This window comes from Mya arenaria, chromosome 11 (assembly GCF_026914265.1).
Source record: "Mya arenaria isolate MELC-2E11 chromosome 11, ASM2691426v1".
Lineage (NCBI taxonomy): Eukaryota > Metazoa > Mollusca > Bivalvia > Myida > Myidae > Mya > Mya arenaria.
This window is the reverse complement of record NC_069132.1, coordinates 1,040,711-1,054,343: the sequence shown is the minus strand read 5'-3', so window position 1 is coordinate 1,054,343 and position 13,633 is coordinate 1,040,711. Positions and strand designations below refer to the sequence as shown.

Sequence of the window (13,633 nt, the reverse complement as noted above, 5' to 3'; positions counted from 1 at the left end):
AAGCCCCCAAGTTCACAATGGTATAATTTTGCAAAAACAACATCATGATTAATTGAAATATTTGTTTTTAAATATAACGCTTATAAATTCAACAAAAGTTACAACGTAAGTAAGTAATAATATATAATGTAAATATAACACAGGCCGGGGCTCAGCCAAAACCATGAGAGTAATTGCATCACATACGATGCTGTAATAAGTTCTTATTACTTTAATGAAGGTTGAGATCTATCTTTCGATTGATGATACACATGTATATACGTTTACAAGCGGTCTCATAACTTTGTCTGAAACATGAACACATCGTCTCTGTGAGCGGGCCTGTATGACATGGCGAATTGGTTTGTCCGTCTGTCCTCCACACTCGGACTGCGATCACGTGGTGGTTTTCTAGGTGACGTATATGCACGTGCAATATTTCCGTTGGGTGCTCGTGTGAGTACCACAAATGGCTCCCGATGCAGATTAGAGCTGACGATCTCCCGGTCAGTGTAGGCCTGGGGAGTCGCACTGACCGGGCTGCTCGGAAGCTGGCTAGATCTCGCTACACTATAACTCCGGGGTATCTGTTGAACATAACCAGAGTGCTCTTTATCTCGTTGTGACCTCGTTTTCAAGTTTTTGTCCTTACCTCCGGGACTATCATGGTTTATGTCTCTATTTATGTGCTTCGTTGTCGACCTGCGATTGTTAAGTGTGTAGTAGTTTATATCTGGTCGTTCTGTCTGTAAGTTAAAGTCAGGGTCAAATGACTTCGACCTGTATGTTTGTCTGAATGTGGACCGAGGGTCCGCGTTGAAATTGACCGGATGGTCCTCCATTGGCGTCCTAGGGAGTGAGCGCTGGCTACTTGATCGAGGCTGTTTGCTATTCGGAATAACCCCATTCTGAATGTTCACTTTTGCACTTTTAGGTATATAATTTGAAATCTCATTATCACTGCTGTCAGGTTTCAGAATCTTGGGCACATACTCACGAAGTGAAGCTCTGGATGATTTTAGATCATTCGGATTGCCACTCAGTCTTTTGTCAAAGATGCGGGAGGTAGAGAGTGACCTCCCTTTGGGGCTAGTGGGCTTCCTCGTCACTAGGTTAGCGTTCGTGATGGAGTACTCGTAGTTGGCCGCATCCGGGTCGTACCAGTTGCAGTGTGGACTAACGGGGCGAAGCTCAATCGAGCGGCGGTAGGCCGGGTTGTCGAACATGACCGGAAGTCGGGAGAAATCCGTGGATCTCCGAATAAAGGAAGAACCACTGCTTCGCTTGCTGGACATCGATTCCTGTAAAACGTCGAATATTTATATGCATGAGATTGATTTTAGACATGGTGTCACTCAATTTACTTCGTAATACACGTAACCCAAGGGAGACTTAGAAAAACCATTTCAGGTTACTTTTTTAATTCTGTGAATTTATAAGCTATGTGAAGTTAACTAAACATACGACATTGGACATTCGAAATCCAATGTCGTGCCAGCACGACTTTCATTTTTGAATGTCCAATGTCCAATGTCGTATGTTTAGCTAACTTCACACAGCTGAATTTATATTACTGTTATGCATTGCAATTGACCCGATTTGTTCAACAAACATGTTTTGCAATAAATACTGGTTTAACCAACAATTTCACGGGCACTCACGTCAACGTCCACACTATCATACAACTTCGTGTTTTGCACGTCGGGAAAGCGCCGACGACTCCTGCCTCGTTCACGACTCCGCTTCCGGGTAACCACGCCTCGCTTCAGAGCGCTGCCAAGAAAGAGGCCGTGCATTTAAATATACAAATCACACATTAAATTACAGTAGTCTAGTTTTTCTTATCAAAACGGAAAATTCGGTTAATGAAATACGCCAAATTCATACATATAGGAATGCGCATTAGTCCATTTACCATCATGACAAAATATACTTTCTCGTTTAGACAATATAAGCGGTATAACACGTCTGTGAGCGAGGAATACAAATTTTAGTCATCGTGTTTTTTTGATTGACTTCAATTTCCATCTTGCATTTTCCCCAGTTATAAGAGAGAAAGAATTTAACAGAGTAGTGGCATTTCCATGATAAGATAATGCTAGTTTATACAACCAGTAAAATTGTTCTGAAACTTGAATATATGCTGTTTTTTCTAGCAGTCAACATACCGATAAAGTTCTTCAAAAATCATCAAACGCTACATCTCATACTTAAAAAGATCCCTGTAATATGTGATATTTTTTCACCACGAATATTCAACACAATTGATTTAACAAGTCCTCTCACAATTATCCTAGAGCATTTAATCACAGTCTGCCTTAGTTAGAAGGCAGTTAACGCGTTCGCAACGTCCATCTCACGTCAAGGCTTCGACGTGACAGGTCCGTCTGAAAGGTAATCAGTGTCGATGATGGGTGTTGTTATTCCCTGACTCGCGGTTTAATTATCATTATCCGCCTGTCAATATCTGACCCTGTGTTGTAATTAATGACCGTTTTGTTATAAAAAATATTGCATCAAAGGGTTAAAGTCAGGGAGTTTAGCAATTGTATTTTCTGCGTCGTATGTATATATTCGAGTACACAAAATATCCTTGATAAAATTATGAGCAGTTACTTCCCTATTCGTGTATGTTTGCAGAAAATAAACAGAAAACACGTTTTGTTGTTTTGAGATTCTAGGTTCAATCAATAATTGGCAAACATTTTTTATACAAGTTTTCAATTTTCCGAGGAAAAAAATCAGGCTTCAAAGGCCTAGATGCCAATGGCCGGGAAGTATTTTTCAGTGTTCAGTTGCTGTTTTACGTTTAAGTCCATTGTCTCCTGAAATATTTAAAGATTGCTCTATGCGTCGATTTTGATAGACTTCACGTCAGCAACGTCGACCCTGTCCGGCCCCTTATGATAACTCATGTGTCCTTGCTCGTCAGTCCGACGTGACCTTTTTCTTAGTCATCAACGAACACATTAATTAGGTTACATGGTATTATCATTTATTGAGCGTAAATGTCATCTGTGACATGGGGTATTAACATTCTTCATATAAGTTTATACAGCCATGATCAACTACAACTTATGCATTTCGCAGGTGTACTCGCACTTAACAAAGCCCGACACACTCTCAACGTCATCGGGAGAACAGTTACCTACTGTAGCGATACTGTAACAATGCAATCATAATTATTCAAGATGTAAATTGTATTAATGCGTAATAGAAATACAATCAAACACACAACTCACTACTTTTTAGTTCGTAAATTTCCTTGATACATTTTTATTTTCTATTATTATACCAATTAATAGAAGGTTCGGTATCTTATAATATTTTGTTGGGTAGCAGATTGTGCCTAAAAGCTCTTGAGAGTTGAAACAATAAACATAGACAGGACAAGGAACTCAATGAAACGGGGAAATGTTTTGACAGAACTATTATTACAGCTAGACACGAGGGTAACTGCAGTGTTGATATGAAGGCAGATGTATTTTCATTGAGGATGAAATGTTACAATCAAAATAAAGATACGGTCGACGTGGAAGCTTGGCTTTATGCCTATCCATCTGGCACATGCAAACGCTATTACAGCCTATTGGCATATCAGTCATTGTTCTATTGTCGGTAAAACCTTCGACACGGAGACCTCGTGCACCCAAGTCTGCGATCTAGGGTAATTTGGGAGACTCACGGAGACGAATGTTCAGAGCTACGATGTTTCTATCTTTTGGGCTAAATTTAATGTCAGACTGTTGGCCCACTTGTTCTGGGAAATTAGTTTCAGTTATTTTAGAAATCTAGAGAAACAACCCACATCTCTCGACACATTAGACTGTCTACTCAAATGAAAATAATGTTTTTGTTTGATCAAATGTAACGTAATTGTGGTTAATTGTTTGTAGGCAGATGCTCCACCTTTCTGGCGCAACCATGTTATTAGTCGGCGCCGACTATATTTGATATTACTTTAGAAATATTCCAACTTCGGGACTAGTTCATAAATTGCAGAACAATGCTTTCAATAGTTTCCACGTTGCATGATAAAATATGAAGTTTTGTTGGTTTTATAAAACTTTACACTTTAATTGATAATGAAATCTTAAATTATAACAGCCCTACTTATCATTTTGAAAATTTTGATTTTAAATACCAACTCAATCATAACAACTCGGCCATCTCCGAGAAAGATACAGGCCGAGGTGTTCCGATTGAAATCAAATAGATGAAGCATTCGGAGCTCCTCGGCCATTTTATAGAAAACAACCTCGGATGTATTTGGACGGTTTACATACTCAAAAAGTGGTACGTTTAAGTCCGCTGCAAGTAGATCGCGTAGTAATTTTATTTAGCAGTTAAACTTTGTGACTTAACTCTTGGAATTCTTAATTATGTTTGCAATAAATCAATTCAATGGCAATCAACTTAAACTTAGATCAATAAATACAACTCTAAAACACTACATTTAATTAATGATATAATTCAAAATTTTACGAACTACTTCAACTGATGTACCTGCATACATCCGAGGTTGTTTTTGAAAAAAATGGCCGAGGAGTTCCGAATGATAGATGAAGGTTACACGGTACTATTAAAATATCCTTTATGTTTGTAAACCTCCTACGCAGTAATCTCCCTTGGCGACAGCAAAATGCCGAGTTTTAAAAAAATAATCTTGAGCTTAATTGTTTGTTTCGAAGGAATGAACTCCAGATAATTCCCCTTTGATGTATAGTGTTTTTATCCCCGTTCTATACACTCATATAATGAGTGAAATGTGTTACAAAAACTTATACAAAATATAAAGCAAGGAATTAACATAACATGCCGGTACAAATAAAAGGTGAATTTCATGCTATTGAAATCTATGTATTAGACCATTGACTCTATTTCATCCGAAAAAAACGTATGAATATTTTAATAATACGCCTCCGACACTAGGGAACATTCGTTGTTAAAACAAGAGAAACGAAAATTATACACAACATAACAGTGGTAGCAAAAAGGTTTTCGAATACCGATTTTGACATTCGAATACCAAACGTTCGATCGAATATTCGAATATTCGCTTGCATCCCTAATATTTTTGTTATAATTTAGTTTTAACCGGAGGATTAGCTTGGCGAAAAAACAGAATATCTTTAATTCCGGGCTTAAACTATTGTAACAATATTATTAACCATAATGTCCTTCGAGCATATGTACACCCAACTTAAAACAAAATATTATCATTGATATAATAACCATTTTTGGTTATCTGCATGCACGTTTTTTCTTCTAATTTCATTGCTATGCATCAACTTTTTTCTTGTATCTTTTGTCTTAATGTATTCATTATCTAGCATGGAAAGCATTTATGCTCACGTGACAATAATGTCATCACCTTCTTATCCAATGTGCCACAAATACCACTTTCAAGTACTGTTGTTGTTTTTCTAAATGTAAACGGATTTCACAATTTTCTGTTTGTATGATCTACAATAAAGATACTTAAATCTAAAGGCCTAGTACGTATAGTGCTACTTTAATCTTATGTTGTGTTACTAACTAGATACACGTGCACTTGTTCCGATTTCGTAAGTTTACACTACATATCGACTGCTTAGAAATATTCATGCATTTTGATAGAAATGTCTCCCACAAAATGTATGTCTTACACACAGAACATCTCAACGAAATACTTACATAGCGAGTACGGCACACATGATGACAGCCAAACAAAGCGCTCCCGTCACCACCCCCATCACACACACATCATTACAAAGCTCAAAACGCCCTTGGGTCTGCACACCACCTGCAGCTTCGTCCGTACTGACGTTCCCTGACGTCGCGTTATCCGACGTCCCGTTTATAGGCGTGACGTACATTGAGAACAATGTTGTCGGAATGTGTGTGTTTGAGGAGGGTGTTCCTTGAAATACTGTGGTGGAAATGTATGTGGTGTTATCTACATCGGCATCCGTACTGTTGTAAGAGGTGAACGGCCATTCGGTGCTGCTAGTAGTGGTAAGAGTTGGTGACGTATATTCTGATGTAGACTCTGTTGAAGTCGCCGTTGTTGGTGGAACTGTGGAAGTTTCAGTTGTTGTTGTTGTTGGCATCGTCGTCGTCGTTGTTGTTGGAATATCGATGTCACACTTAGCACGGATGACGTCAACCTCGTAGGCTGTGAAGTTGGCGGCAGTGGCGGTGGCGACCAGGATTTCGTACGCGCCCTCGATGAAGACTGGCGGACACGGCGCACAGTCCAGGGAGTCAAAACACAGCTCCATCTTGCTCTCATATGGTGCAGCTCCTCCCTCCTTCTCTAGGGGGTTTAGCCCACTCTTTTAGCCTAATATCTGAAAGTAGGACATACAAATTGTGAACTCATTTGTAATTTCATTATCTTCAGCACATATGTAAAATGTCTCATGTTGTTTATCAGTCTCGATAAGTAAAAGTACATTGCTGACCATGTTTACGTGGCAAGGCAACGATATAAGACCATATAGCTAAAACCTCCAAAGAGTAGAAACTGGATCCCAATTCCCGCCGAGTTTTAATAACAAAAAGACCCAAAGCTTTACCGCACAAAGGCTTTGAACGGATTTCTCATAATATTCAACTTTAACATCTTATACAAGGCCGAAACAGATTACCTGTCTTCGTCTGATGTTTCTTTCACTATAGCTTAATTAATTGCGTAAGGTTTGTTCTTGCTTTTGAGGTAATTGACTCATACGGCTTGTTGAGCAAAAATTTCTGTGGTAAGTCCATGTTATTTAGCTTATTACTGTGGTAAGTCCATGTTATTTAGCTTATTACTGTGGTAAGTCCATGTTATTTAAAGCTTATTACTGTAGTTAGTCCATGTTATTTAGCTTTTTACTGTGGTAAGTCCATGTTATTTAGCTTATTACTGTGGTAAGTCCATGTTATTTAAAGCTTATTACTGTAGTTAGTCCATGTTATTTAGCTTTTTACTGTGGTAAGTCCATGTTATTTAGCTTATTACTGTGGTAAGTCCATGTTATTTAGCTTTTTACTGTGGTAAGTCCATGTTATTTAGCTTATTACTGTGGTAAGTCCATGTTATTTAGCTTTTTACTGTGGTAAGTCCATGTTATTTAAAGCTTATTACTGTAGTTAGTCCATGTTATTTTGCTTTTTACTGTGGTAAGTCCATGTTATTTAGCTTATTACTGTGGTAAGTCCATGTTATTTAAAGCTTATTACTGTAGTTAGTCCATGTTATTTAGCTTTTTACTGTGGTAAGTCCATGTTATTTAGCTTATTACTGTGGTAAGTCCATGTTATTTAGCTTTTTACTGTGGTAAGTCCATGTTATTTAGCTTATTACTGTGGTAAGTCCATGTTATTTAGCTTATTACTGTGGTAAGTCCATGTTATTTAAAGCTTATTACTGTAGTTAGTCCATGTTATTTAGCTTATTACTGTGGTAAGTCCATGTTATTTAAAGCTTATTACTGTAGTTAGTCCATGTCATTTAGCTTTTTACTGTGGTAAGTCCATGCTATTTAGCTTATTAATGTGATTATTCGCCACCAAGCGTATAACCTTCATTAACACTTAATGAGCCCCATTTTTTGCCTTGATATATATATCAATATATATATATGTATGTATGTATATCGGCCAATTCTTTTACTATACATGTACCTTATTATTATACACATCCAAACAGTTTTGTTCAATGCGAAATAAATACGCTCTTTGGTACCTTTAAACGTCAATCATACCTGGGAGCAGGATTTATTGGTCCCAGGTCATACGTTGTAAACTTTCAACTCGTTACTGCTCTGGTAGTCTCGATATATAGAGAAAATCACAAGTAAAGTTGTTTCAGCTGTACTTGTTTATATTTAAAGTTTTATTTTTTTATGAGCACACCATCGTATAGTTCACGTTTAAACGTTATACCGTATTAACAAAGATGTCGTTCATCGCGTTATTAATTACTTTCAGTTCGGCCAACAATCAGCCCAGCCTGTGTCCAATAAATCCATTGTTTGTATATGAAGAACAGGGCCGATATTCATAAAACATCTTGAGTTATTTCCTAACTTAAGTCATTTTAAGTATCTCATTGTTCATTTGACATAAGTACTATTAATTAAATGAAAATTTTAGGAAACTATGTAAACTAGGAAATGACTGAAGATGTTTTATGGATATCGGCCCTGACCATCCTCTCGTTGTGTTCTTATCCTAAACATCTTGACATGCACTAACTCCACGTCCCAATTCCTCGAAACTTCTTAACCTTAACAGACTGAAGTACCTTATTTTAATTAGTCGAAACACACACTTTAATTTGATTTTGATAAATAAAACACGGTTTAGTGTGATTATCACACAGAAATTTCCTAAGTTTAAAAACTCTTAATGGAGAAATTACTACGCAACTTCTAAAAAAAATAGTGAGCTTAGCTTAATCCTGTAAGGAGCTTCAGAAGGTCCAATTATCATGATTACTGTCAGACATCAATCGCACTGAATCTGTGAAATAGTCCAAACTTGTGTTGTAATCAGTAAACCGGAAGAATACATCGGTATCAACCAAAACTTCCGAGGGTGCCGGGCCAATATGCTTTAACCCAATTAAACATCTCCATAGTTCAGCCTTGCGCATTAAGATCAATACAGATGCTCGATATGATCGCCCAAAACAGAAATCAATTTACCCAACATGCTGCATGCGTAATCTGAGATGCAGACCGAGATTTGGTTTGCACTTTTGCTGCGGAGAATAATAAAGCCCGTCAACAAGAGACAGCCGGCGTCAAATGATTGTTTTTATAAATACAACATACTTTGTTGTATTCCCTAACTCACCGTTTTTCGACTTATAAGAAGCAACAGTAAAATCTGTTATAGTAGAAACACAAGTACTCACTAGCTATCAAAGATGTACAAATCCAATATTTCTTTCTATAGAATACATGTATGTCCAATAAACACTTTTTTGATGAAATAACTAACTAGAATTAAACTGCAAACACTTGCACTCAAGCAATAACATGTAAAATTGGAAGGCAAGCAACTCATTTCACGGGGAGTACATATAACTCCCAGTTACGATGTAATGAGTTGTTAATTTTTTGCTTCGAAGCCTCTCGTGCAGGTAATTCCCGCGAGCAGACATAGAAACTCGGTGCGCGCGTGCTCGTGCTCGTGAGCATCTGGCATTAGCAGACATTACAAACGCTGGTCCGAATTTCCTGATTTATGATACATGTGAAGATGTACGTGACGGAAAGACTGTATACACCTCACATTTTGATCATGTTCTTACATTGATACACAGGTCGAAAAAAATTGAATCATGAAAATCATGCACGTGAGTGGGCCGATTGTTCAGAATTCAGGTATGTACAGTAAAAACGTTGTTAACGTCATCGGTGTAAAATCATCTACGTAAGTGTTATCAGTGCAATATTTACTGGCGAACATACCAAAATACACTGTTAATTTCATTTTCATACAAGGTTCAGAATGGTGAAAAAAAATGGCTTTTGTATGAAGCGGTATTAACACTGTAACAAAGTGTCTATCCAAGATGTTTATCGCTGCCTTCTAGCTCAGTTTCTCCTCGTTCTGCCACACGCCAGCATCGTATTCATAACATCTTCAATTATAATAATTATTTACAGTTTTATTAAACATTGCTCTTCTATTTTATGCGCAAAACAGTAAATTCATTTCTGGCTTTGTTTGGCTCACTATTTACCAATTAATGTATCTGGGTTGTTCATATAATTGTGAATAGTAAGTTTCGAGTTAGAATAAGCGAGTTTCGGATCCATAAAGGTATGTTTCGAGTAACAACGTGAACTTCGAGTTTAATAGAACTTGAAGTGAGTTTCGAACTGGCTTCTGGAATTTAATTAACTAAAGAAATAAAACATTACATTTACTCTATCCTCCATTATGTTTTAAGGCACACAAATGCATTTAAATGTTGATAAAATCGAATCGAAAAGAGGAGTTTACTGCTAGAAATGCGCTTTTGGGACGAGATGACCCGATGCCTCGCCTAAGCGGTCGATAATGTAAAATGCAGGGTTGACCCATGTCACGATGCATATAATATGCCCCATTTAAATGGCGAGCCCTTAGACCTGAGTAGCCGAAATGGATCTCAAATATTGAAGTTAGCTACTGTAAAAGCACTTTTTGGCCGAGCTGACCTGAAAATTCGACTAAGGGGACCATAAAAAATGCAATTTTGAACCATGCCACGAATCGAACAATATGCCATATTCAAACCCAAAGTCGAATGTAGCTACTGTAAAGACGCTTTGGGAGCGAGCTGACCCGGAAAATCTACTATGGGAACAATAACGAAACGTTCTTATAAACGAAAATAGAGCTCGAAAATCGAAAGTAGCAACTGTAAAGGCTATTTTGGGCCGAGCTGACTGGACCACTAGACTATGGGGACCTAGTGCAAGGATGAATCACGCTTCGAGGCATTTGATATGCCCTTTAAAGATCGCCGTACTTTTCGTCTTGAGTAGCCGAAAATAGAGCTCGAAAATCAAAATAAGCGGCTGTAAAAGCGTTTTGGGGCCGAGCTGACCCGAAAACTCGACTAAATGCAATACGATAGTAGTTTATTTCGCTTGAAAGCTTAAACAAACATGATGGTAATGAAAGTTAAACATTTTCAGAGGAAAACGGTGTGTATGTGTGGGATAAAATGCATTTAAGAATGTAAAGCATAACTTTGTACAAATAAACAAGTCATGTTCTTCTTTTCATTGCAAAACATATTAATCCAATACTACCGACTTAAGCCAGTCTTAATTCTTTTTCAAACTTGTGTAAGGAAGGCCATATTAAAACGTAAATCTCTATATTCTGGACATACTTGTATGATACTCTGATTCTATAACTTGCATCTTACAACACAAACACATATTTTGTTCTTCAGTGGTAGTATTGTATCTGCCTGTGTCAATGGCCCTGTGTCTGAGTACCAATGTTGGTAACACATGTCTTGTTATCTTTGTTTTATAACAAAGATGGAATATTATTATCAACTCTGTTTATCCATATGTATTCTAACCCTTGTTCTTGTAACGTCGTTCTAATTTGTGCCCAGTTTGTGCCATTGTATGTAATATTTTGATTTGCATCGATGAAGTTTAATAGCTTTATCCGATATTTAATCGTTTTATTTTTTTCTAATAACAATCAGTGGTACTCTGAATTTCTCATAATTCTCCATACAGTGCGGAAATATTAGTCGACCTGTTAAACAAAGAGTTTGTCTCAAAAATTTAGTATGTATAAGTTTAAGACTCCTGCACCCATTTGTTCCCCATGTCTCACAACCAAAACGTACGGCATATGATACAAGTCTATCAAACAGTTTGTATTTTTTTTGTTTTCTTTTGGTGGCAACCAATTGTATTTTTTCCTAAATTCAAGTTAACATATTTTTATTTTTCTAGTAACGTTTATAATTTTAAATGACATTGACGTAACATTGACGTAAGGGCTGAAATGAATGTTGTCTTAACTTGTAGCCCAACCCATTTGTTTTGTTTTGTTTGATTTGACTGTATGTGTATGTGTAAATTTAATGTAATTTATACCGTTGGCAGAAAAGAACAATACAATATAATTAAACTTAATTTAACCTTGTTTAAAATCGAAAGTCATTTACTTTCAAAGTATTAAAACATGGTGAGCTACAGCTTTTAGCCTTGTAAACCAGGAACCATTTTTGAACAGGTAAATCCCCAAAATATTTAAACGAATTAAGTACCTCTACCTTCATGCCATGTAACAAGAAACCATTCACCGTTTTGCGTCCTTTTTCACGAAGCATTACCGTGTTATACGTATTAAGTTTTAACTTACAAATATTGCCAAGTAGTAATATATTATTCAACAATAGCTGTAAAGATGATGAAAATATTGCAAAAACAACTTGATCATCAGCATATAACAGTAGAAAAGCTTTAATTCACATATAGAGAAAAGGTTGTCCATACTAGCATCAATATCGTCAATTAAATCGTTCAAGAACACAATAAATAACAACGGAGAACTTGGGTTCCCTTGTTTCAAAGTAAGGGGATTGGGGTGAAAAAAAATGGAAGCGATCGCCAAGAAAGAATATTAAAAAGGGTCATATTGATGGCCACGCTTCAAAACACCGCAGCTTCGAAATTCAAAGTTTTTATCATAACGATTTTTCCCGGCATTTTGATCACACATGGTCTGTTTACAAACTGCCAAAGTTTTTCAAATTCTGAAGTAACACTTTGTGGAGGTTCGACAATTCTGTTTCTCTATGAGATTTCCGATGTCGACATTTTGACTGATCCCATGATACAACGCCATTTCCCATCGGACTATTTTCGATATTTTGCAACAAGATATGATTTTAGTGATGTAATTATTCCGAAACCAGGAAAAAAGTTCAGCTTCGGGCGTTTCCTTAGATGTTGCCTTAGTTGTAACCTGATTTAAAGAAAAGTTTGATCTAGAAAGTTGTCTTATCACTTAAAAAGTTGTTTAGATCAACATATTAAAGTTACGAGTTAAACAACATTGATTTTAAACACATACCTGTTTTGTCAACTTAAATATAAAATGGCTGTTCAGCGTCTGTGGTTAACTTCCTGTTCTGAAACATGACAAATACATACCTGTTAGTTAAACTAGAATTTTTTTTATATTATCTTACATAAAACAATATTTTCCTTTTAGAAAGTTTGATTACGCTCTCATTTAATGTTATTGTATTCGTTAAAAGTACATAAACATTCAAAAGAAAAACAAAACAACAGTATTGACAGTTACGAATAATGTTATATATAAGGCTTTTTACCTGTTGTGATTTGAATACATGAACTATGTGAAACAATTTAACAATTTTAGTCATTCAACTCTTATTAGTTTCTCGTATAAACACATACTATAAAATATAAACACACATGCACACTAAAAATATTATACATTTCATGGCAAGTGTAAGAAATGTAATACTATAAGGTTGAATAAAACAATGGGAATGCATTTACATAATTATCTATTCAGGCGTATGTGACACGCTTCTCATGCTGATAATGTTCAATTTATTCTTGATATAAAAGAAGAAGGTAAAACTTTATTTGGGTCATTCATTCACAATGGTGACCGTGGCCGTCTACACAGACATTGTCTTATTATGGTTAACATTCGAACTAAGTTATTTCACATGTCTCCAGTTTATTGCCACAAGATTGTCAAATGCATACGTTTTTTTCTTTCAAACTAAACATTTCAAGCTTCCGATGTCTATTTTTTCGACAAAAATAAGTCGAGTTATTGCGGGGCGTTATCGTTGTGTTTCCCAGGAAGGAACCAGCGACCTCTGCAAGCGTGTCGGACGGCTTCTTTACAAGACATATGCACCTTATCAGTAGTTATTGCATTTCAGCGTGGTCACATCTCAGATAAGTTGTTTGTCTTTATTGAGCTACGCCAACGGGCACCAAAATGTAAGAAATTACTGCTGATAAGACCTGCAAGTAAGCATTTACAGGTAGATTTTCAATGTTATATTTCTTAGATGTTCATAGTCTTAAACATGAGTTTCTATAGATGACGAGTTTTTTTTTGTTATACATGTATTTAAAAAAACGGCCCAAAAGTGCCTTTA

The 13,633-nt window shown here is 36.5% G+C and overlaps 1 protein-coding gene across 3 annotated transcripts; it reads right to left on the bottom strand.

Moving 5' to 3' along the window:
* Positions 1–6: 6 nt before the first annotated feature.
* On the bottom strand, positions 7–12,920 carry LOC128209968 (uncharacterized). 3 transcript variants are annotated; one of them, XM_052914247.1, is made up of 5 exons: positions 12,821–12,920; positions 12,559–12,616; positions 5,656–6,311; positions 1,641–1,752; positions 7–1,280 (listed from the first exon to the last, which is right to left on the bottom strand). In XM_052914247.1, the coding sequence occupies exons 3-5, from the start codon at positions 6,240–6,242 to the stop codon at positions 276–278; spliced, it is 1,704 nt and encodes a 567-aa protein (XP_052770207.1). In that variant the 5' UTR covers positions 6,243–6,311; positions 12,559–12,616; positions 12,821–12,920; the 3' UTR covers positions 7–275. The 3 variants fall into 3 exon arrangements, with proteins under 3 accessions (XP_052770207.1, XP_052770208.1, XP_052770206.1); XM_052914248.1 differs by lacking the exons at positions 12,559–12,616; positions 12,821–12,920 and adding an exon at positions 8,870–9,062; XM_052914246.1 differs by lacking the exons at positions 12,559–12,616; positions 12,821–12,920 and adding an exon at positions 7,713–8,623.
* Between the last annotated feature and the right edge of the window lie 713 nt (positions 12,921–13,633).

Excerpts from the sequence above, each read along its gene's own strand:
- LOC128209968 (XM_052914247.1), bottom strand. The coding sequence starts at position 6,242 with ATGGAGCTGTGTTTTGACTCCCTGGACTGTGCGCCGTGTCCGCCAGTC. Across the intron at positions 1,753-5,655 it reads ATGTGTGCCGTACTCGCTAT|CGCTCTGAAGCGAGGCGTGG; the intron begins GTAAGTATTTCG and ends CTTTCTTGGCAG. Across the intron at positions 1,281-1,640 it reads ATGATAGTGTGGACGTTGAC|GAATCGATGTCCAGCAAGCG; the intron begins GTGAGTGCCCGT and ends GACGTTTTACAG.